Source organism: Falco biarmicus, chromosome 11, assembly GCF_023638135.1.
Source record: "Falco biarmicus isolate bFalBia1 chromosome 11, bFalBia1.pri, whole genome shotgun sequence".
Taxonomy (NCBI): Eukaryota; Metazoa; Chordata; class Aves; order Falconiformes; family Falconidae; genus Falco; species Falco biarmicus.
The window spans coordinates 31,372,004-31,397,577 of NC_079298.1; the positions used below are offsets into that span (position 1 = coordinate 31,372,004).

A 25,574-nucleotide genomic window follows, 5' to 3' on the forward strand; every position below is an offset into this window, starting at 1 on the left:
CCTCTTCTTGTTTTGGAAAGGGAAAAATATGGAGTAAAAGGAGCAGGGCTGGCATGTGTGTGAGCAGGGGGTTGAAGGAAGTGGGGTATCATCCCTTCCCCTTCACAGGGCCAGAGGCACTTGGGGCCTGGGCCCTGCGCTCTGATCACCTTGCCCCATCACCTCGGCAGGAAGGACAGGCTAGCCCCTAGGTACTTAAATGCTCCCCTGTCCCCCCGAAGAGCCAGGCAGGCGAGGGTGGGAGCCCGACAGTCGGTGGGGGAACAGGAAGCGGCTCAGCACGCAGGCGGGTTGGTGGGTGCTGCCAGCCTAGTGGCTCTGCAACAAGGGAGCGAGCTGAGTCCCGTGGACTAAGTCCTGGATGTGGGGTTTCAGTCGCCACCCGTGCGCGCCTACGTGCACACACAGGCAGCCAAGGTATTTAGCCCTAGTTCTAAATTAGGAGGAAAAGGAAGAGGAGGACAAGGCAGCCTTTAAGTCTTGGCACTTCCCTGCAAGGCACGTCAGCTGAGCTGAGGAAAGGCAGGCTGTGCTGCTGCTCAGTTCCACTGGGGGGTGAGGCAGGACAAGGTCTGAACTTGTGGGCATTTAAACATTTTAGCGGTGATCCCTTTAACCAACTCCCACTGAGCTGACAAGGGGGAATCCAGCAGCACTGGGGAAAAGCCAGCCAAGAGCCTCGAGAACAGTAATACTTTTGCCTGCTGCAGCTGCCTTGGTAATCTCCGTACCCAGGGAAGGAACAGAGAAAGTCCTCCAAACTCCTATGTATCTTTCCTGCCAAAAGCTATTTGAAATGGCCGGGAACCTACAGATACTGCAATCCTTTCCCTTAGCAAAGATACAGAGCACTGTCAAAGGAACTACCGCTGCACTCGGTTTCTCTGATGCTGCTGCCCTTTGGCTGGCTGTCAGCTCTGCTCCTGCCCTTTTACTTGACCTGCAGCATTTCCTCGCACTTCAGCACAGACCTCCCCTGCACAGCCATTCCCAGGACATACCTTCTGCCGGTGGTGGCCTGTAGAGGCCAAGATAGAGGGCACTTGGTGGCCCTTCTCTTAACTGCCTACACAGTAGTTGGCCATCATGCACAAGCCTAGCAGGGGTTACCCAGCCAGTTGCTCACTCTTGTGTTTTCACTCATTTGTTCAGTCCCTCTTTGCCTGCTGGCAAACACTCACGCACATTGGCATATATCAGTAGCATTTCTGTTAAATGCCGCTGTGTCACGAGGATGGCCTGTACGTACAGGCTTAATGCTGCTACAAAGGACAAGGATCCCACTTCTAGTAAGTACCACGTATTCTGTATTTAATCGGCCCCTTCAGCTCCCTGGAGTCCCCTCCTCAACACTCAGTGCTCCCATAATACTTGCTCTACAAGTATTTGCTGGTCTTTTTACAGCAAGGACACCCAGCAAACCAGTCCTCTTACAAGTGGCTGGGGAGTGGGAACAACCCACCTGTGAACTTCTCAGTGATCACACAAGAATCCGAGGCGTACCCTCCCATCTGAGTCATTCTGCCACTGCAGGAAGGGTGGCACAATGGCCGTGGCTCCTGCCCGTGTGTCTGTAATAGGTCTCAGCAGCGATCCACTCAGGGAAAACTAGCTCTGGGAGGTGGAACAGCTCTAATCTTCCACTGGCGAACATGAGCTGTGTAGTTACTTCTCTAAAGCTGGTCCTGGTTATTTCTCATGCTGCTGGAACAGGCCCCTGTTTCCCAACCTAGGGCAAAAGGATGTAATGCTACACAGACTGAGCTGCAGATGATTCTTTCTCTGAACACTTCTCTGGCTGCATTTCTAACTCAGTGTAAAACGATCCATATTTATATGGATCAAGATTCCTTGGCACATCGAGGACCAACATCTCCACAGATAATGTCTCAAAGGAGCGACACTTAATCTGAGAAATGAGTGTCAAGAGACATACAGTGCAAATTATAGCTAAGAGCATCAGTTCTAAAGAACACGCCTTGTTCCAGCAGGATCTTCTCTCTCTTACATATACAGAGCTGGCAGAAACTTGTCATTTTACCTACATGCAAAAACCTTGCAGAAGGAAAACATCATTTAAAAATGTACTTCACGATTAGTGATATATGGTGTTTCCAAAATAGAATTTACTCTGAGGGAGTTGGCAGGGGTTGTCTGAACTGATGTAATTCCTGACAGTTTCACTGCCTGCTCTTCCAAGCTGAGACTGGGTCAAATTGCAGAGCCCTGCCGAACCCAGGCAGCTCTGCTGGCCTTGCAGAGGTTTAGGACTATACAGACTGCCCCGGGCTGGGGACGTGACAGAGGTAGAAGTCCTGGGTGGCCACCTCACTGGGCAGTTTGGCCTGTTGAGGCTGTAGGGGTACTGTGGATGGGCAGCCAGGGGGCTCAGATGCCAAACACAGAAACCACAAGTAGATGAAGTGTATAAATGCCATCCCAGTGCACTAAGCAGGTAAACTGGCATCATCTGAAGTCTGGTTTTGTGACCCTGGTTAGAGGCACTTCTCCTGTAGCAGCAATTTAAGAAAAGCCTTTAGGATCATGCACAGCTTCAGGCTTTCTGAAAAAGGACAAAACCTCCAAAAGAAGATTCAAAGACTAACAAAAATCTGTCCATACACTTCTGTACAATTTCTTCTTGACCATTCAGCTGGTAACTGGATCACCTGAAGCCGAGAGGATGAAGGAAGTACCCATTATCAGACACACAACCAGGCCATGCTGGCACTGAGAAAAACAAGCCTTGATAACCAGAGGAAAGAGGTGCAAATGACTGACTTGCATGATCCAAGAGGGGTGAGGCAGAATGAGATACAGCAGCAAGAAGAGACTGACGAACACAGGAGGCAAGCACCAGGGAAGGGGAGGGCAGGAGGATGCACAGGCAGGAGAGATGTGGGTAGAGAAAGCTGAGGCAGCAATGGTATTACAAGGAAGACATGCTGTAAAGAGCTGTGGGAGGAGGTAAAGGACAAGCAAGACAGATCTGGAAGCAGTAAAAGCCAGCTAGAAGAACAGCATAAATGCTGGGATGGCACGGAAATGCTGGGGTAGTAGGTAAGGAGTAACAGCAGTGGATCGGGGTGAAATGTTACTATGAATGGGCACTAAGAAACTACTAAAGCATTGCTGTTCTTTAATGCTTGCTTTTTCTGGATGTCTCAGACTGGCCAGAGGTAGAAACTTTGGGACTTGAGCAGGCCCTGACTTCTAAGACACTTTCTTGGAAACATTTTTCTGAAAGAAAAACAAAACAACAAACCATAGCTAATAAAAACACCAGAGTTAAAATCTTCCCAGGGCATCACATCCTTAACAAACAAATTAGCCTCTCCTCTAGCTTCGATGTCAAAGAGACAGGACACAATGAAGGACTAAGGAAAGAAGTTTTAATTCCAATTCTTTCTCCTTCTTCGTATCTTATATCTGTGTGGATCCAGTTGAGAAAGGACACAAGGAAATGCTTTCATCCAAAACAAACACGCAACCTAAGGAACTCACTGCCACATCATAAGGGCGAGATCAGTAGGTCAGCAGTATTCACATACCTCCTGGAGACAGCAAGAGTGTCTGGTGCTATAAACACAAAAGATTTGTGGCCTCTGAGAGTGAAGGGACCTCAAACATTATTTCTTTTCTACCCCAAAATCAGTGATCCTAAACACAGGGAACACTCACAAGGAAGATGAAGTCAATTACAGTGATCTCCTAGATATAGACCCTGTGTCATATGTCAAAATCAAACAAAATTACTTCCTCTCAAAAAACTGACCATGTTCAGCAGTTCTTTCTGCCCTGATCTAGAACCATGTTAAAAGCCTCCTTGCTTGACAACAATCCTAGGATGTGCCCAGGAGGAGAGGGCCCTGTACTAAACAGGAGACGAATGAGGTGTCCTCAAAGACTGCTTCCCTCTCTGAGCCTGGGAGAGTGTTCAGAATATTGATTCTCCTGACCTTGTCCTTCTTGGTGTGCTGCTTCTGGGATGACTTTCCCCTCTTTCTCCAGCTCACACTCTAGCTCTTTGATTCTCTGCAGAGCTTCTTCCAGCTTTTCTTCAAGACCTTCAGATCTCTCCTCTGCATTCTGAGCACGGATCTCTGTTTCTCTGAAACACAGAAGCATAGATAATGCTGAAACCTGAAATCTAAGCAGCTGCAGGCAGGATACCTAAAAAAAGATTTAGATATCTGAAGCACTCAGTGGGGTTGACTGACTCTGTAAAACACATTTATGGTTTCAGAGAAGGACATTGTTAAAAGATCTATAAAGGACTTCATGGCACATCTATGTAAATCCTGCAAAGTGAATTAATTTTAAAACTCAGTGTTTGCCAGCAAAGGGTGAGATGCTGATCTTTACTGTGCAAGGTTATATACAGAACACAGTCAAATCTACTAGCAAGGCTAATGAGATGGGGTTACCCTGGATAATGCAAGCTCACAGACGAAAAAAGAAGTGTAAGGGAATGTAATTCAGAGCGTCCGAGCCTGCTTAGGCATGGAAGAAGTCATTACCAAAGACAAACCTCGATGTGATTCTGCATGGAGACACTTGGATGTCCCTTCATTGGGTTCCCCACATGTAGGCACAACATTGCATGGCTCTACCTGCCAAGCTCCTGGACACTAGCAGGCCCTGAAAGGGCTAACTGCATTCGCATAACACTCTGCAAGTGCTAACAGGACCCGAAGTATTAACAAGTCTTGCAGAAAACCATCATGAGTACCTCTGCAATGGACCTCGTGTACACAAAACTGAAAATCTGCACACAGATGAAGGAGAGCTGATGTGGGTCATGCCTTCAGCTAATGTAAAACACACTCAATGGCCTGAGACAATCAGAATGGAAGGAATCACAGAACTAAGCCAATAGATATTGGATGAAGCAGAACCTTATCAGAGAGCAGAACAGGCACTTGCCTGGGATGAAACCTTGCCTGCCCATACCTCTAGCACAGGCCCAGTACTCACAGGAGCTGCACTTGCAGATGTTCCAGCACTGCCAGGGCCTCAAACTCTTTCTGAGAAAAGGGAGTCGATGACCTGGTGGCAGCTATCTCTGTCTAGTTGGGAACAGCAAAACCTTCTATAAGTGAATGTGAAACCAACAATGCCACATTTCATCTGCAGCATGTGCCTGGTTTGGTGCTGGTGTCTTAGTGCACAACATAGACAAGAGCTCTCTATCAGCAAAACACATAAAACTTGAGGCTACTTCAGGCACTGAACTGATCTTGGCATTAAAAATAGACTAAAATTCTTTTCTGGCTCTGACACAAAACTCTTACTGGTTCATAGTCTTGAGTTGGCTGGTGTATTCACTAGCTTACAGAGGTTGGAGATGGCTGTGGCCTGACCAGGAGCAAAAAACCCCCCAAAATGATGTTCAGAAAACAGAAAGAGGTAGCTCCTCACAGGGTCCAACAGGCATAAGTCAGTTTTCTTCATCTGAAGAATACAAACAGGGTTTTTCTGTAAAAGTAACCATGGAAAAGCTCCTTCTCTAAGCTTTGGAACATAATCGTGATTTCCAGTGATTCATTTCTGTAAAACAAATCAAAGTTCATAAAGAAATGCTCCTGCATCTCCCACTGGCACTCTGAACTAAAGCATGAAGGGCAAGGCACATGCAGCAATGCAGCACACTTAAGGAGTAGGACCATCCAGTGACAGTTTGCTAAAGATCCACAATTCCTGTACCTCTGGGCTTCACTCTGGATGACTGACTGGCCAGGGGATGACTGCAGAAGGCAGGCCCTATGACTTCTGATGAGCAACTTTATCAAAGAGCACCATCCCACAGGCAAATGGAGAAAATAAGGACCTAGGAGGCCAACACAACCTGAATTTCTTGCTTCCCTGTTGTTGTGAGATCTCCCTGAATCACTGAAGCCTCTCCAGGTTCTCCCACGTGCTTAGCACCAAAACATTTTCACCATCCCAGTTTCTGCAGATAGTCCTGGTTCAGACTACACACATCACCTGTTACTGGTCTCATGAAAGTCCTGGGGCCATGGCAGTAATGTCATGAGGACAAATTTCAGCTGTGCTAACTGTGCTAATGATTATTTAAAAGTTGCAAGAATAGAGGAATCTGAGAGAACACAGCACCTTGCACGGCCCCAGCAGGTCTGACAAGTGTTAAACGGGGTCTCATTAACAGAGTCTGAGTAGACAGGTAAAACCCAGCTCCAAATCTCTGCCAACAGGCTAAAGCCATTGCTGTGGTGGAGACTCCTACCCCTGTAACTGAAATGATGTCCGATTTCAGAGATTTCAGGTGGATGTTGGAGTCACGCCCCATGTATCATGTCTGCAGTGGCTTCATTGTCTTCAATCAGATACTCCATACCAGCACCTGGCTGCTGCTGAGAGAAAAGAAACAAGAAATAGGAGATCCTGCTAGCCTAGTGGCATGCAAGGCAGCTGTAAGGCCATGTTTCACATTGCATACACTGAGCAATAAATAAAAAGGCCCTGCTAGAAAGTAGTGTATTGCAGCTACTACAGTCACCTGCATAATAGCAATCTCCTCCTTTACTTCTAATGGTTCTTCCTCTGTTACGGGTTTCCTATTGCTGTTGGCATCGTCAGCTTCAAGCTCACTCTTAGTTGAAGAAATGACAGTGTCCTTATGCTTCAACTGCAATTCCTGCAAGGCACCCTAAGGATCGGGTTAGTAGCGTGCTCCCTTTAACCATCCAAATAACCTAGGCAAAGCCAGCTGGTCTGTGACTTTCTCTTGCATGTATTTAGACTTGGAGTCCAGCCACCCAGGAGGTCCTGAGTATGAATATAATTCAAATCACAAGTGAATATGCTAATTACTGAACATTACATAAGCAGGATCCCCTGTGGCATATCTGCTTTCCATAGGCCGCGGCAGGGAGAAAAAGAGGAGCAGCACATGAGCTACAGCACTGGCTGTACACAAGTCACGAACAGCATTGCTTTCCTTGGAGGCTGAGCTCAGAACTGATGCAAACAAATTGCTCGAGACAATAATTCTAAAGCCCTTTCCTCGTCATCCGAATTCAACCTGTTTTGTATGAAAGCAGACCAATGCCAGGCCAACGGTAACACAACACATGTAATTGTCACAGGCAGTCTCAGACATCCATCTAGTCACTAAAAGTTCAGCCTGATCTCCTGGACAATGCAACCACCAAGATTCTAGCCAAAATTCACCCTAATGGGAGAAACAAAAGCAATCATGCACCATTGGGAACTGATCTACCAGTGGGGTAAAATCTCTTAGCTCCACTGAAGCTCTGGTTTTGCCTTAGACCTGCCCTCACAAGCAGCACTGTCATTTTTGACCAGTTTACAGTCATAACACCTCACAGTTCTAACTACAGCTTTGCGTGTATGCAGGTCTCCATGTGAAACCTTCCCTCAAACGAAACTGTAGCTCCTTCCTTAAGGAAAAGTTTTGAAGCAGACCTTCATCCAAACAGGTCCGACCTAGAGCAGCAAATGCAGTCTGCGTATACCTCTGATCCAAAGAGGTTTCTCAGTTCTTCTAAATCCAGAAAGGAGACTGGAAAGCCTTTAACTTCTGAAAGGAGGAGACTACATGCTTCAATCCAATTACAGCACTCAGTCTGGGAAAACATAACAGAAAATGATTATCCAGGGATTATTTAGCACAAAAAAATAGCTGTTACCCTATTCATTCAGTCAGTTAAATAATTCCACCTTTCTGTCTATTTAAGGGAAGGGGCCTACCTGGACCGTTCCATCCTCACCATACAAAGGAAAAGGAAGACACATTTCACCAAGCTTTCAGATACGGCATCTGTCACCAGCTAATCACTCCCATCAACTATGTCCTTCAACAAGCTCCTCCTCAGGCCAGTGTAGAACATGTCTATCATAGCCATCGCCCCAGCCCACGTGGGGAGAAATGAGTGTAAATCCCAGGGGTCAACTTTTCCGCTCACTAAGGTAACACAGAACAGAAACACAAGTATTTTCAATCCCTGCAGAGAGGCTTCTTAAATTCCTTGAAGTAACACCACTTGCCCTGTGCTCAGGGAAGCCTTGGGCTTCAGGAAGGGTCTACCTTTCACATTCCTAAAGCGCATGTGAAGCTCAGCTAAACACTGGTGACAACAGTGGTAGCGATTAAGAGCTTTACATGCAAGTGTAGAATAAGGAGATGGCAGGTAGGTCAGTTGACTGCAAAAATTTTCAGCCATGTCTGTATAAAAGTATATTGCACCAAGCACCTCCAGGAGCTCCTAAGCACCACTCAAGTCTGGATGTACATGGCTCTGACAAGCTTTGAACCAGAGGTGAATCTACTGCCACTCATATGGAATAAATCTCGCAGGAGAGCCTTTACATATGTACCCTGAAACAGGGCAACAAAAATATTAAAGCTGAACATGACCTGACCCAGGTTTATCTGCTTTCCGGGACTGTGGAGTCAGTAGGGAACTTGGGGGAGCAGGGTAATCCACTGGAGTAGCAGGAGTCTTCCTCCTCTTTAAAACCCTGACGTACGTTTTTCTCTACCTCTTACAAAGTAAATACAGTTTAATCTACCCCCAGACCTAGACAGCTGGAGACACAGGCACCTTTCACCTTGATCTTATTCAGCTCCTCCAGCTCAAAATCAGCTTCTAAATCTGCCTCTGACCGTTTCTTTTGAACAATTGCATTGACAATCTCGTGACAGCAGCTGCAAAGATGCAGAATGTCATCAGCTCTGCAGGAGTGCCCTCAAACGCTTAGAATCCTAGAATCATTTATTCTGGAGAAGATCCTTCAGTCAGGAGCCCATTGCCGTCAGCAAGGCACAGGAGCTATCTGTAGACCTGTGCACTAGAGAAGCCTTCAGAAGAGCAATCCTCACCTGCCCCACTCACACAGTGACAGCTTGTCCACACCAGTGCTGTTTTAACCCACAGAGGATGTGTGAGCACAGATCCTGCATCAGGTGGAGGCTTTGCTCCAGGTGACCTGGGCTGCAGACTCTGCCTGCACTGCCTGTGCATCCTCCGCCGGGCAGCCTCAGAGGCATGGGCAGAGTCCATGCAGTCACCGATGCTAGTGTATTTTATAGCAGTACTAGGTATAAAGCAGGAACTGCCATTGTCTTTAGGTGTTCCTATCTTACTAGGCTCCCTACAAATTCCACTAAGGCCATTTAAGACCTAGGATGATCCAAGGACAACCAAATTGATGGGATCTGTTGCCGTGATCAATCTCTCAGCACACTACACATTTTTTCTTGAGAAAACTCTGTCTGGGTTTCAGCTGGGATAGAGTTAATTTTCTTCTCAGTAGCTGGTACGATGCTGTGTTTTGGATTTGGTATGAAAATAATGTTGATAACACACTGATGTTTTAGTTGTTGCCAAGTAGTGCTTACTGTAAATCAAGGACTGTTCAAGTTTCCCATGCTCTGCCAGGGAGACACAGGGCACGAGAAGCCGAGAAGGAGCAGAGCCAGCCCAGCTGACCTGCACTAGCCAAAGGGCTATTCCATACCACAGAACATCACGCTCGGTATATAAACCGGGGGGAGCTGGCTGGGGGCCACTGATTGCTGATCAGGGACTGGCTGGGCATCAGTCAGCAGGTGGTGAGCAACTGTATTGTGCATCACTTGGGGTTTTTTTCCTTTGGGTTTTATTCCTTTCCCTTTCTCCCTCCTTTTCATTACAATTTTTACATATTTCATTTTATTTCAACTATTAAATTGTTCTTAACCCACAACTTTTACCCGATTCTCCTCACCATCCTGCTGAGGGGGGGAGAAGTGAGTGAGCAGCTGTGTGGTACTTAGTTGCCAGCTGGGGTTAAACCACGACAAACCCCCTTAGATTAAATTGAAAATGTCTGTTGCTACCTGATTATAGAACCAGCCAGTCTGCCATGTCCACAACCAGCTCTTCAGCTCGATGCTGAAGCTTATGAGCCCTCAGAAGTCTGAGCTTCTCATCTGTCTCAGTGTCTGAGTCTTCTGGCTGGGGACGCTCACGGGACAAGCATTCTGCTGTCATGTGTCTCAGCCAATCCACCAGCCACAGGGTCAGGTTTCTGTGCAGTTCGATCACCTGCACAAAATATCAGAGCAAATGTAATAAATGACTGGTCTTGCCAAGCAGTCTGAAGTCAGTGTATTTCATGTAAGTCAATGTCCTCCCTAATTCAATTTGCAAACTGACCTAAAGACAGAAACACTTATTTGTACCATTTTTTCTCTCATATTGATTCTCGTTATGAACACATCTTTTTCTACTATGGATCTGTCCTTCTCCCAGTTCTTGTTTAGGATCATATGCTGCGTGGCACACTCTCGTGTCTGGAATTCAGTGACAAACCACAAATCGCACACCACGCTTAAGGAACATATAAAAAAAAACGCATAGTGAGAGCTTCTAGTCTACAGTCCTGGGAGAAAGAACTAAAACCCGAGAGCCAGCAGCCACAGCCAGCTCTCTGAACAGGAAATATCACTGTTATTCCAGAGGAAATGCTTGCTAAAGATGAAACAACAAAATGGTGTTCATAGACTGTATGGAGACCTTACAGCTATATTTAGAGGAGTTCTCCTCTGCTCTGTTGGCTAGAAGACAAAAGCCACAACTCAAACAGGAAAGAAGGTGTCAAAAGAGAAAGAAGCGTTCCTCACAACCGTGTTTTGGTGAGGTGGAAATTAAAGGGAAAGACTGAATACTAGATATAGTGCTTTTATCCCCAGCAGTTTCAGGCTTGTGCTTACGTTTTCATTAAGATGCATGATGTTCTTCTCAACCACATTATTCATGGACAGAACCCATTGCTGAATCATCTGAAAAAGTCCTCCAGGTACCACCCTGAAAAGAAAAACAAATCCAGAAACAGTGATCTCTAGTGCATCAGACCTGAGGATCTCCTGTCTCAAAGACATCTTTTGCTTCCCAGCTCGAGGAAAACAATATATTTTGGTACACCGTATGCTGGAAACCTGACGCAGGCTTGTTTGTTAATGCTGCAATTGTGGGCAAATTTGGCATTTGCAAGTCATCTCTTACTTATACGTTATGCATGTGCTCTGCAAATGATTTATGTCTTGATGATATTTACCAAAGACAATGGAGCACCATGAAAAGGAACACACCCCCACAAATCTGACTGTAAATGAATCACATATTTTGGGTTTTCTTCAAATGTCAAGATTTCCCAAGCAGGTGGCAGTTCTGAGGGAGACAGTGATGTTCCAGGAGCGATACTGAAGCCACCAACTGTTTCCACAGATATTGCCAAATCAAAGCAAATGAAAGGCAGTCACCAAGCATTTTTACACTTCAGATGATCGTATTTATCCCACTGCCAGTTTCCCATGCCAGAGTCCCCACAAAAGGACGTTTCTCTTTTTTTATGAGTGTAGTTTAATGTACAAGGCCAGCCCAGACACAATTAACACCTCTGTCCTTACAAGAAATGCAATTTCTTATCACACTGAGCTTCACGCACCTGGCTGGAGCCTATACAGCTCATCACTGCATCCACCTGGGCCAGCCACGCAGGGATCTTGTGATAAAATGCCTGCAGCTCAGCTTCGTGCGTGCCAGAACCTCGCTTCAGCTTTTGCACCTTGAATAACCAATCTTCCATACTTCTCACCAAAGCTGTCAAAAACCTAGCTGTGCCTGCAGGGAAAGAAAATACAAACCTTTAATTATCATTCTTTCAGCCAACTAAAACAGAGCTGGATCCAAAGAGGGATGCCAAGAGGGATGAACAGCCTACATGGGAAGTGGCTACACTTGGGACTAAGAATGAGCTGTTTAGTAAGCACTGAATTCAAAGCAAGCTGAAAGAAAATGAGTTTGATTTGAAGCCCTGATTTTCCTTCTTGTCTCTGCAGATTTGGATCTCTCGTTGCGTAAAGGCTTAATATAACTCTTTTTAAAATGGCTTTGCAGTTACAATCCTGTCCTTCAAAGACGCAGGTGGTGCAGTATGCACAGATGTGCCAGGTGCCTGGACAAGGTAGTAAATTACTTGTTCATTCACTCCTCTGGCACATGCTGATGGATATTCTCCATTTGTTGGGGAATATGCTTGAAATGTAACAATGCTTGCTCTTGATATCCAATGTTTAAATTTTCTTTAAATCCTGCTGAGGTCCTGGCCTCCATGACATCTTCTAGCAAGGATGGCATGTTAAGACCATGGTGGTGGTGATGATTTTTTTACTATTTCAATGATTTTGATGCATGGCTCCGTTTGAAGTGCAATGAAGCAGTGTTGGATTGTCCAGCCTGGTAAGAAGAGGAGGAGGTTACCCTCTGCAGGGTGAAGTCTTTTAGGGCACACGATGGGAGCTCCACAACCAGGCATTTGTTTTTAGCAACCAGGAGGGCAAGGACAAGTGGCAGGAATGATATTAAATTTTCCTGCCATGTAGCATCAGCTTCAGAGGAAAGAAGAGGCCTCAGGAGGGCATGGGATGAAGGAGAACAGCCACTTCTCATCACTTATATGTCGTTTGGCTGTGTTAGCCTTTAGAGTATTCTGGATCATTATTAAATGGCAGCTTGCTTTGGGAAGGTTGGCTGTGTCATTGCCTTTATCTTACAAACATCATCAAATCCCCAGCAAAAGAGAAGACCTAACTGGAGCTCACTGGAGAAGTTGCTCTAGTCTCAAGTGCGAATTCCAGAGTCAAAACCATCTTGCTCTCACAAAAAAGTGAGTGCTTCACACTGTGAAGGCTTTAAGAAGTGATCAAGAAAGACTGAATAGCAAAGGCTTAAGCCAGACCTTATAAATCGCATGTAAGTCCTTTCTTTTACCTCCTATCTAAAACAATCTCACATATTGTTCTCTCTCCATCTCTAATCCTTGTCATCAAATACCAAACCCTTTGTATTTCTGGCATACGCTTCTTGAGACCAGGTAATCAGATCTTAGAAGATAATAAATACTTCAGGTAACTGAATGCCATTGCCTTACAGGATAAAATTACCATGTTCTCAGTATTGTCTCTTACCTATTCATTATAATCTCTTTTATTTCCACTGTTTCTAACCAAAGATGCAATGTAAAGAGAATGTCTTTTCTACTGAAAGGCCATTACATTACAATACAAAAATGAATCCAAGCCATTCAAAATACGCTGCCTTGTATGGATCAAGGGAATACTTTTCCCATGCTCCAGTTCCCAAAGCCTTTGTTAAAATAATCTAAAATTGCTTTTTCTGGACTTTACTGGCTGAAGCAATTCTGGATGAGATGTCTGCTGTGCTGCCTAGCCCTCTGTTCTGATCACGATTATTGAGGCTTCTGACATCTGCTGTGAACTTTTTGCCATGCTGATGTCTGGCCAGTTATGGCCCCGCTCCTCCTTTCTCTCACTTCCTAATGAGAGCTACTGGGAATATTAATTTCCTTTAGCTGTCTTTTAAGGATGAACAGACTTATCATTCTATCTCAGCTGCTTCAGTAGGCTGAAATACAATATGTAGCATAAGAAAAGGTAGGGAAAAGCACAGAATAACCCCAAGTGAAAGAATAAAATGACAGTGTGAGAAGAAGCTTAGCAAACATGAGTAGCAGTTCTGGACAGCACGTTTGGCTTAGTTTTAGTCTGCTAAAAGGAAATAAGCTGATCAAAAAAAATCAGAGATGAAACAATTCTGAAATCAGAAATTAGTTAAGGTCTTGCAGAGGCAAAGGTTGAGAAGGCTAGTTGCAAATTACCCAACAATTATTTGTTATCTTACACAGGACATGGTAACTTTATATCAGCACAGAAAACACTTGTTTACATATTTCATTATCAGAATAATGCGATATCTAGATTAAGATAACTTTGCATTAGTGATAAGGTAATAAAAACAAGTATTACCCTCTGAGACAGTGTTATCTGGTTAATGATCTTCGAAATGGTTTTACGTTACATTTTCAACACCCATTCTTTCCTTTTACATTTATTTTCTTTTCCATAAATTATCCACATAATCACAAACTGCCCACACTCCCTCTGAACATAACATATGACTTCCCTGTGCCATATCTGCATTGTGTGATCTTTGCACTGTATTACATTTAAAATTTCAGATATTCTTTTTATGTGTGACTGTGAGTTGAGTTGCTTGGAGTTTATCCCTTGAACGCTCTTGATTCCCAGCACATATCTAGGGGTCAGACTTTAGCTTTGGAAAAGCCCAGTACAGATTATGTCAACTGGTCCTTTACTACCTGCTACTTTCCTGGCATCCCCAAGGAAAGACTGAACTGCAAAATCAGTGATTCCTTACCATTATCCCCATTTATCCTTATCTTGTACTGCTGGTAGTTCACATGCCCTTTGGTTTATTTCTTGCAGGGCAGTGTGCTGTGGAGGCAGTGCTCCAGCCAAGTCCCGGTGGCGATTCCGCATTGTCTGTCCCAGCTCCGTCCAGTGTTCCTGCAGGCTGGCAGCGCTCCTCAGACTTTCAGTCTTTCTTAGGTACGCCTCCCCTCCTTACTGCTCTAGGTCTCCTTTGAGCATCTGAAAGAAAAGGAGCAAACTTGCCCTGCCCCCAGAAGTTGGACCACCCCTTGGCTGTGACAGAAAGGTGATGGAAATCAAGTAAGTGAGGAATCCATAAGCACAGAGATATCACAGCGAGTAGAGAGCACAATAAATTGGAAACTTACTGGTGACAATTCTGAGCATTTCTATGGATTAATATGATTTATCAGTCACCAGAGCTGCTGGGCAGATGGTGCTCAAATGCACGACTATGTTTAATGCACTGGCTGAACGATGGTATCAGTCAACAATAACTTCTCATGTGTAGACTCATAGCTTAAGCTTCAGCACAAATAATTTGAGCTCTTGTGTTTTCGTTCACATTTGAGATGGGCATAGCTGCCCACTGGGGCTCAGCTAACACATGGTAATCTGCTAAGCAGATACCACTCAATAATATGTCCAACCCCAAAATCTTACATTTATCAAGTTCTTTATGTCTTGTAGGATTTCATCCAGTAGCTTTTCATTCATGAGAGAGGAGCTAAAGCAGAGGGAAAGAAGGGATGAGAGCTGAGAGAAAAAACTCCTTTAGTAGCCAAGGTAAAACTAAGAGTCAAGATACATACTCTAGGCATACCAAGTTTGTGATACAAATTGTAACTTGAAAAAGGAGTAAAAACCACAAGGCCCTATTCAGCCAGGGAGTCTTGTTCTCTCATGCAATGTAACATAAACACTGGGCATCAGTTAAGAAAATACGTTACTTCTAGCAAAGATGAAAATCAAATTCAAGCACATATACAAAATTCAGACTTTATTAACTCTATGACTGAAATCTATAAAGTGATGTCTTCTGTTAATGCACACACTGTATATTTCTGCATTTTGTGTTTGTATTTATGCTTCGTTTTATTTAACATATCACAACGAACCAACAAAAACACCTTAACACGGAGAAAGGCGGAGTCTGAGCCTCATGTGCCTCAGAGTCTTGTATCTGTACATAAAAGAAACTGTGTAACACTCAAGTTTAACTTGAAGGCTCTGTGCCTGTGCACTCAAGTTAAAAGGAACCAAACTAAACAGAGGAATTCTGTTATGGCAATGACAGCTGCAAAAAGGACACTCTGGTTTGCAGCAGGAGGGGGCAATCCCTGCTCCACTGAATTCAACCACAAAGCCACAGCATCACTTTAGAGTTGCCGTTGGGGACCTGATTACCAAAATAAACACGTCAAGCAGAAAAGTAGAGCAGTGAGGGGCATGCGAATTGCAGATCCTACCAAAACTCACTACACTTGGGAGCCAATGCGCACTTTGCATTGGTCCAGTGAGACCTACTGTCACAAGGCAAAGGTTGAGGGTATTAACTGCTCCCTTTGGAGCCACTCACATGTCACTGCTATGGAAGTATTGAAGCTGCCTGTTGAAGCTACTGCAGACAATTTGCAGTTTTCCCTGGCTGGACTTCTCTGAACACTCTGTCTCTGCTCTGACGTGACCCAACCTCTCCCTGAACTGCTCGGTCTCTTCCTACAGATCAGCCAGGTCTCCCGTGTCCTGCAGGCGTTGGGCAAGAGGGTGGGAAAAGGGAACTGTTGTTGTGATTCTTTTGATCTGAGTCGGAGGAATTCTCCCTTTGCCCCAGCTATTTTGAGATACGTACATATCGGAGATCTGGGAAACATCTGTAGTTCCACAGCACAGCCCTCACAAACCCTTTGAGACAGGACCAGGGTGGCTCAGTGCCCCTGTGGACATGCCAGAACTGAGCACTCGACTCCTTGTTGCTTGTTTGCTACTGAGAGACCACGCAGGCAGCCCCATACCTATGAGGCCAAAATTACACTAGCCTGGACCTGTTTTGGTTTTGTGGGCATGGAATGGGGAGAGGGAAGAAAGCCACAGACAAAAAAAGGGAAACACAGGGAAAAAAAAGAGTAGTTTGAGGTAAAGGGGACATGGAGTAAAGAGCGAAAAGCAGAGAGAGAATGAAGTCATTCCAATTTTAATGCTCATTTGAAGCTAGACCAAAATTCAAGAGTTCAAATAACAGCCAAAGTACCGAATGCTTTACTGAGAAGCTCAGAGCTACATAAAAGACACATACACGCACTTTGAACAGGCACCCATCACAGGCAGGTCCTTACCTTTGAGGCCAAGAGGACTATGAAATGCTTGAAAATGTTGGTCAGTGTCTTTCCACTAATATGGAGCCTGCAAACCAATGTAAGCTGGTTTCTGTCTATTATCTGGGGAAAAAACCCACCCCATTATTATTATTATTTGTTGCCCTGTTTTCTTCTGAGAGGAGAGGCACCTGACAGTAACACAGGAGTTTTGCCACCAATGAAATGGAGCTCAAGCAGCTGAGTCCACTTTCTTTACAATTAAATCCCTGATCTCTCAGTCCCAGAAGTTCTTGCTAACAGATTTTAAATTGAATGAGATAAAGTAAGAGATCCCAAACAAGGGGGACTCACAAACAAGGAAGCACACAATTAACCAAGAATGATATTTCGTGAGGAATTGTAAGGAATCTGGGTACAATATTCTAAATTATGGGGAAATAGGAAACTCTTTCGTCAAACCCATTTCCCAATGAAAATATTAATTTCACAGAAGTTCTTCCTGCACAGAACTTGGAGATCTGTACCAAAATTGCTATGTGAATCAACTGGTTTCCATTAAAACAAACCCACATGTGAAATAAAGCAGATCTCAGGAATGAGGTCAGGGCAGTATGAGATGTGCTACTGCCCAACTGTATTAAATAAAAATGCTCTTTGGGATGAAATCTGCCCTTGAAACAAGACCGCTAGCTGCGATGTTTCACGCGTTTCTGCGTATCACTGATCTCCCACACCTACCTTCAGAGCCAGGTCATACGCAGCTGAGCTCCATGTCTCTCTTGAGCAAGCAGCAGAACCTGCTCTTTCAGTCGTCTTCTCTGTAACTCGTATAACTCCCGATGCTCTTCCACAAGGCTAGAAGAAAAGAAGGACAATGACATATGCACACCTGTGTTTCTCATCCATATTCACTGTCCTTCTCCCAGTTCCTAAAGGTTTTCTTAGATATTTCCTCTTCCTCCCTCGCACACCTCCCGCACAGCCGGCAAATCCACAGGCCCTTTTCCCGAGCCTCTACACACCTTTCTGTTGGCACTCCCGTTGCCAGTTTCCAATCAGTATGAACACAGATCCCTGCTGGGACTAGACTAGCCGTTTTCTTCATGACATGGGATTCTTGGAAGTAAATCTGTGCGCCTACTCACTCACCACAACTCTGATACCACCCACCTACATCTGTGATTTGTTAGGTATCTGAAGATGTCCACAGCCCCGTCAGCAGTTCACAAAAGCAGCTCTGCTGGACTATGCAGGGCTCACTGGCTGTGAATGTGGGGGGAAGAAAAGGGAGTGCCAGCCCTGAGCAATAAATGCAACTTTCATGACTTAAGACTAGAAACGGTTTCTATCATTTTTAAGACTAGAAAGCTTTCTATCCCTTTGAGGCATTTAGGACTTACAGCAAAATAACGGCATCTGTCATAAACAGCAAAGCACTCTTTCCCCAGAAGGAAACCTGTCCTCATCTCTGCTTCCAGCAGCGCCGTGAGAATGATACCAGCACACTGCAGAGATCTCCCAACCTCAGCCTTGAAAGCAACTTACTTTGCATTTGTCTTAGCCTCCTGCATGGCTGCAGCTAGCTCCTCTTGAGCTGCTTCTGCTTCTTTGGTCACTTTCTGGTCATGTTCCTGTACCTCACACAGCTCGCTGAAACAGCAGGGAACAGCCTTAATGCAACTTACCCCAACCCAAAGGTCTCTGCTCTGGCAAGTGGTGGTGGTGGGCTCCACGCTATCATGCAGAGCGGCGTTCTTCCTCCAACACAGTCACCTCACACAGGGGTGCAAGGCACCCTGAAGACCTCCTCCTCCCATGCACACATGTTACATCAACAACTCCTTTCTGTGGTCCCCCACCAGCAGCACACCTTCAGCGTGCTGAGGAAAGGAGGTGGCTTTGACGTTATCCGGCACTAAGAGGGTGCAGTGAGAGCATGAGGAGGCTCAAGTATGGTCATTGTAGCTCTGCTTCAAATCATAACACTGCCTTCCTGGCCCTGTGGGAGGAAGACTAGAAAACTGAACAAAATCAGTGGACTAAGCCTAGGGCATAGAGGTAATTTCTTAGGGTCAGGCAGAATTCAGACCTGGCCAGCTGTCCAACAGATTCTTTAAAACAATGTAGTTCTTCTCTAATACGTCTGTCCATCATCTGCTGTGCCATCATTTTTTGTAGAGGGTCTTCATCTGTTCAGGAATCCGCTCTAGGAGGCTCACCTACCTCTGCCTACAGTAAAATGAGTCAAAAAAGGTATTTACCTGAGAGTACAGATCTCTCTTATGCCAGCTGGAGACCTTTTCCTTTCAGTGCACAGGAAGCTATTTAGGAGGTAATTTTTGAGTGTTTGGAGATCTTAAACACTCTGGAACAATTTAATTGCTACAAATTGCGGTAATCTGAGCATGGGAACCCTGGCTGTGAGGGAAGTACCAGCTATTCTACATGTGAAAACTTCCCCTGAATGTCACACCCAGAAGATGCCCACAACATCAAGTGCCACCAGCTCCAAGCTCCAGGTTACCTGACAGAGGTTCGTTAGCCCCAGTCATTAACCAGGCAGGGGGATTCTATTTCAGTCCTGGCATCAGAGGCCACGCCAATTCCATTGCGACGGGCCAGCTTTGCTGGGCGAGGACATCAGGAACGACGGGCAATGGCTAATGCTGCTCCCGAGGGGACACTGCCGTGAATCAATAGGGGCTTTAGGGTTGGCTATCGATGACCCGAGCTTCGAAAGCAGCTGTCGTCTCTCCATGCGGTCCACACTGACCTGCTGAATCAGCTCATGGGAAATGATGTTGTAGATGTTCTGCTCTGCCTTCAACAGCTCCAGCACGTTGTACAGCTGGCAAAAGAGGTGAGAAACACCACAGCCTTGCAGAGCCTGGCCAGCCTGCTCCTTTAACAGCAGATCAGCACAGATCTCTCATTTCTCCTGAAGCAGGTTTTCCTTTGAGGGCAAAACACTGCTAAAGGTAGGAAGGGGAAGGGAAAGAGCCACCCTGCATGCATTTACAGGTTGGTTTTCAAGCATGTTATGTCCTGTCCTGACTACCCTCCCATCAACATCCCTGGGATCTTCTCCACTAATTCCAGCTGGAGCTCCTGTGGAGGCAATGCTCTACATTTTTCAAAAATCCTTCTCCATCACCGTGCAAGAATAACAGAAAATAAGGCAAGGCAAGGCCCAGATCTTCTTTGACATCTGCTTTTTAGGTGTATGAAGGTTTCCAATGGCCCGTATCGTAACACAGCGGCCTGCCTCCCAATGAAGGGATGAGACAGCTACTGCCTTCATTCCTCCACAGTAATAATGCCAAATGCATTCCTTGCTGGCATTTTTGCCAGAAATGTAACTTCCTAGACCAGCAAGCTAACTGTTTATTCTGCATGGATCAGATGAAGGTGAAGAGAAGCTCAGGAAAGGAACCCCCTGGTTATGACAAGACCTACAGACAGCTGGCTTGGGCAGAAACTAGTGCCTGGCAGGCACCTTAAACACAACAGGGATAAACACCAGGGAAAACAAGATGTTATTTTTCTGGGTACAAGAAAGTTCTCTGGGTACAAGTGAGTTATCCACCTCTGAAGGTCTCGTCACTCTGATTAGCTTGTCTGCTCCAGCTTTTTCCAACATGCTGTCCATCGCCTCCATCAGCTGGATGACCTCCAACCTCCCAGAAGGTTTCCTGACAGACCAGAGAGAGACACATCATTGTTCTATATAACACGTTATGATATTTTCCCCAACAAATTAAATTCAAACAGCCATTTTCTCCCAACAACAGCTCCAAGCAGGGTGGTACTTACATGGATTGTAACAGCTGCAGTTTCTTTTCATGGTCCTCAAGCAGTGTTGTGTATTTACTGAAAAACACAAACGCTAGAACTCCGTTCCCAAGCAATCCTCCCAGCACTAGCTAAGGGATCCCGCTCTCTCCTTCAGTCTCTTTGGCCCATGTACAAGCTGATGAAGGTTGAAGAGGTAGAGAAGAGTCTACAGGGCTGCTCTTCAGTGGGAGCATCCAGAGCCTAAGGTGAGAATCGGAGCTCCTGCAGCTCTTCTCCCAGCTGGAACTCCTTCTTCTTGCCACTAACAACAGAAATCTTGTAGGAACCTTCTCCCTCTCATGGTACTTGGCCAAGAAGTGACCAGAAAATCACCACATATCCAGTTCACACCCAGCCAGAGGAGACCATTGAAATAATATGATGTTCTCTTACATCATGTTGGCAAAGAAGCTGTGAGGATTTCACTCCTAATCTTAGTATTTTAATCCTTGAACAATGAGAAATAACCTCTTTTAAATTTATTAAGTTACTCAAGGGGAGTCTCGAGTAGCTTTTTTTTGGGCAAGGCTGAGTAAAGTCAATTCAAAACTCATAGTCTGAAAAACTGGGACACACACCCACACGACACGGACACCATCCTTGCTCTGCAGGATGAACTACAGCCTGGTCGTTAGCATGGGATTTGCACAACCACCCCTTTTATACACTCCCCACCAGCAAGGGGAGTATCTGGGCAGCATCCTCAGCCTCTTGTCACTTTATCTCTCCACTCTGAACAGCTGAGGAGAAACCCTTCTATGCCAGAAATCACTCACCCATCGAAGTACTTCAGGGGCAAAACTCCCCTGTTCTTCACGATGCAAAATTCCTCAGGAACCAGCCTACCTGCTAAGGTTGCTCATTGGGGGTGGAAAAGAGGGAGAGCACCAAACACCAACATGAAAGATGTGCGCAGACTCTTGGTTCCTTCCCACAGAGGACACAGGTTTGGCAGCCAGGAGAGCGAAGCTCACGTAGCAGCTTTTCATGTTGCTCTTCCCTTTCCCGCTCCATGCATCCAGAGCCCGATGGAAACAATTTACATCCAAAAGCAGACTGAAACAACTAACACCAAACTGGGGCGGCGGGCTGGAGCCACAAGGAGAGCTGATGAGTTTGAGGGTCAGGGTAACACCGGGACACGTGTATGAGGACCTCCCTTCTCCAAACCAGTGATACACAGAGAAACACCTGAATGGCAGCACTCACAGGAGCATGTGGGACTCTACCGCGGCTGCTCCTCTGGTCCTGATGACCCTCAGAAAAAGAGCTTCTGCCAGTCATTGCTGTCTTAGCTTCTTGGCCAACTGCAATGTCACACAGGTAAGAGACATCTCTGAAACGGAGAGGAGCTCGTTCACCGACCCACCGCGCAGGCAACCTGCTGTTCCCTTACTGCCAACTAAACTACACGTGGGTTTGCTCTGCTCAGCCTGCGGCCAGGCTCACGGCCAGGCCTCGTGCCTCTGGGCCAAAACAGACAGAGCAGATCATGCGTTTTAGGCAGATCAACCTTGTGTTGCCTGTCCCTGGCCAAAGATCATTTTTCACGTCTGCTGCCAACACCCTATCACGTACGTATCCAACGTCCGATAAAGAACAAAACATGTTTTGCTTCCTAGTGCCATTAAATGTTGTTTATTTACAACGAAGCATAAGTCTATTCCCTGCTAAGTCCATTAAAGCCAGAAGAGCTTCTTTTCTTAATCGTGGATCACAGAGCATCCCTGCGAGCCTGGCATCCTTTGGAAGGATGGCTCCACGCACTGCTCATTTAGCAACTCTTCTATTTGTTATTCCCAAAATGTCTTTCCCTTGAACCTCTCCATCCCGAACTCGGACGGGACAGCCTGTCCATCCATCCAGCCGCATTATGCAGCACAGGGAGAGATCTCGCTCTATGTTCCCAGCTCTAACATCTTTCCATCACCCTGGGCTCCTTATCCCTCCTTTGCTTACCTTCCAGCACCCGTCAAACTGACAGGGTGGTCTGTCAGGTGTCAGAACTTGCTCTGACGATTAGGATAATGCCAAAGCCGATCTGGGGTTTGCAGGCAGCCCTGAAGACAAGGCACACGTGGCCATCACCGCTTAATGAGAAATGTGCCAGGAGTGGGAGAGGTCAGGGTGGCTGCCTAAACAAGCTCCGTGTCATTATTTTTGTCTGGAGGCTAAAGAAACCGGTGTGGACAAAGCAGCCTGGGCGAGGGCTCCGCAGCAGCCCCAGGGTGCAGGCACGTTTTGTTGGGACTGCGACGCAGCACTTTGGATCTGCACCAAATGGCGTGGTCAAAAAGGTGATGCAATATAAGATTAAATTTATCTCAGCAGGCTAGCAAACTTCCCTTTTGCCCAGGGAATGAGCACGTGCCTCCAATGAAGAGATGATTCTGGACGGAAAAAGGCAGGAGATGGAAACACACTCACCCTGCAGCCCATTGAGGTTTTGGTGGTTTGTGGGGACCGTAAGCGCTCTGGGCTGTAGAGAGAACTGCTGGTACAGGTCAGGCTTTGGAAAACCTCTTCTGGAACAAAACTATGCTCCAGGGAGGAAGAACCAGGCCTGATGGGGCCAAGCATCCTCGAGGTGCCCCTCACTTGGGGATCCCTGGAAAAGAGCCTGACACAACCATTTCAACAGCATTTAGTCTGTTGGTGAAGGAGAAAGCAAACCTGAGGATGAAATACAGGGTGAGAAAACCTGTGACTAGGTTGTCTGCTCCCCTACCCGACCACCGGATCTAAACCACGGGCAGCTAATCCCACTTTGAGCCGCTGTTAGATCTGCGGCGAAGGCCAGGACACGTCACTTTCCACTGATGGGAGATAAAGCACCGGCTGCACGACCGCGCCAAGCTGCCAGGCACAGACACCGAGGGATGCTGTGAACAACTGCAGTCTGCCTGTTTCTGTGAAGCCATTTCCCTTCCCGCGGGTCGCTAGCAGTCTGCTTCCTGCAATGATGTGAACGCCCTAAAATACCCGCCACCACTAAATAAAGGCAAAACGTAACCAGAGAAGCATCCCGGTGTTAGGGGGAAGCTGGAAGGACAGACAGTGAGAGGTTCAGCCCCCCAGCCCCCAGCCCAGCCCCACCTGCCAGGCACCGCTCCGCTTCCTTCCACCAGCTTTTGGTCCAGGAACCTGCACTCCGGTCGTGGGCACGGTGAACGCTTATTTTATTGTAACGGTCAGCCAAGGAAGTCTGCAGTAATGATCTAGAAACAGAATTAAACCTGCATTTGTACTTCACAGGGTTAACAGGGTTTTTTGTTATTATTTATAGGGAAAAACCCCTTGCACCTGGCAGCAGGTACATCTGTGAGGAAGAAGCCCCCAGCGCTTTGCTCACCCTCCATAGGGTGCTCTGTTTTCCGCCTACAAACTGCATTAGGAACAATTGCTTCTTTTATACATCTAACTGGGCCAGGGATTTATTTGTATCGGTCTCCAATTATTAATCTTCCTGCTTTTCCTTCTTCGTAATATCTTACCAATAATAAAAAAAAAAAATCCTATTTCCATTAGTTTCGTAATCTCCATGAATCCTCTTCTGAAGCCTTCCCCCCTGCCCAAGCCTTGCCAATATCTATCGTCCTTTATAAATGCTTTTGTTATTAAACCTCCTTATCAGCCATACCCTTGTGTACTGCGGTTCCTAATTAGTTTATCTACATTTCTTTGCCTCGAGACACACGTTTGTGGGTGTAGGTATAACGCAGGAGTAGTCTTGCCAGGTAGCTTCTTGCCTTGCTGTGCAAAATGGTTTCTTGGAAAGAAAATATAAAAAAAGTTTGCTAAAAATTTCTGACAGAAGAAAACTGTTTTTTGGGGTTTTTTTTTCCTCTTTAACAGCTCTGTTTGGCAGTACATGCTATTCCCACCAGAAAGGATGGGAAGATTAATGGCACCGTTCTGCAGCAGCTACAGTTTAAGGACACAGTCAAGACTTGACTTTAGAGCGTGTGGTACACAGCTGGAAAGTATCACATTCAGTTCTTGGCAGGCAACGACTTTTCAGGCCCAAAATAAAGGCAGAAATCATTGACGTGATACGCATTTGTCAGTTGCTGCAATTTAACGTGCATTAAGGAGGGAGAGGTTAGACACTCTGGTCTGTTCCAAAAGCCACCAACTCCCTCCCCGTGCTCCTCGCCAGCACTTCCAAGGACATCCTTTCCTCTTGCTGGGTTGCCACAGCCGACAGCAGGTTATAAAACCCCAACTACCCCTCTCAGCTGGCATTTCACACCGGCATCTTCTGCTGCTTTTTAGGACCTGAAGAAGGGCTTGCGTAGGAGCTCCTGGGGAAGGGTTCCTTCCTACGCACCCAGCCAAGGAGACGCCCTCCCTGCCCACCACCTCCAGGCTCGGGCCCTCCCTCCCTCTGCCCTCCCCCCGAGCCTCACGGCCCCTGCCCAGGGGTGGCTCTGCCACCTTCGGGCCGCTCCACGCGTGCTGGCAGGCGGCCCCAGCCCCCCAAGGCAGGCCAGCTCCCCCCTCCCCAGAGCAGAGGAGGTGGCCCCCCATACCTGCCAGCGCCCCCAGCTCCATCGCCATGGAAACACAGGGCTCTCCACACACACGCACACCCCCCCAACCCCCATCCCCCCCCCCCCCCCCCCCCCCCCCCCCCCCGATCTGGAAGAAGCCCCCCCTCCCCAGCCGTACAAGGCTCTGACCCACATCATCTCCCCACAGCCGCCACCTTCCCCTGAGGGCAACCCCACAGATCTTGCTCTGCCCCCAGCCCCGCTCCCCTCCGCCCTCTTGCAACTCCCCCCAAAATCAGGAGCCTCAGAGAAGAAACAGGCCAAGGCGATTTTTTTTCTTCCCCTAATAGCAAAATATATTTCAACTGCTGTAATACAGTAGATTATGAACAGCTCTTCTGCCTGACAGAACACTGTAGAGGTTGCGTATGCGGGACTGCTGGTGCCAGGGCACATATGGCCCCATCCTCCCCCCTGCCACCACTGGTGAGGGGCAGCAATGGCTTCTTGGCCCTGCTCAAGCGCGGGGAGGAGAGGAGGGGAGGCTGAACGCGCCGGCTCCGAGGTGCCGCGGGCAGCCAGCTCGTAACCCTGGTGCCGCAGAGCGTGTGGGCTCGCTCAGGCCCGCGCTGCTGTTCTTCCAGCCCA

At 46.7% G+C, this 25,574-nt stretch overlaps 1 protein-coding gene across 1 annotated transcript; it reads right to left on the reverse strand.

Moving 5' to 3' along the window:
• Positions 1-3,139: 3,139 nt before the first annotated feature.
• On the reverse strand, positions 3,140-24,987 carry AXDND1 (axonemal dynein light chain domain containing 1). Its single transcript, XM_056356210.1, is given in 32 exon segments — positions 3,140-3,240; positions 3,960-4,111; positions 4,978-5,069; positions 6,248-6,314; positions 6,316-6,371; positions 6,521-6,670; positions 7,288-7,294; positions 7,471-7,610; positions 8,596-8,692; positions 9,866-9,890; positions 9,893-10,073; positions 10,742-10,835; positions 11,438-11,651; positions 14,268-14,305; positions 14,307-14,500; positions 14,945-15,008; positions 15,861-16,027; positions 16,618-16,719; positions 17,338-17,372; positions 17,375-17,454; positions 18,145-18,249; positions 18,689-18,773; positions 18,776-18,828; positions 19,326-19,447; positions 20,186-20,291; positions 20,413-20,469; positions 21,210-21,291; positions 21,639-21,769; positions 22,393-22,493; positions 22,861-23,053; positions 23,534-23,606; positions 24,966-24,987. Coding segments are annotated over 32 exon segments (3,186 nt in total).
• Between the last annotated feature and the right edge of the window lie 587 nt (positions 24,988-25,574).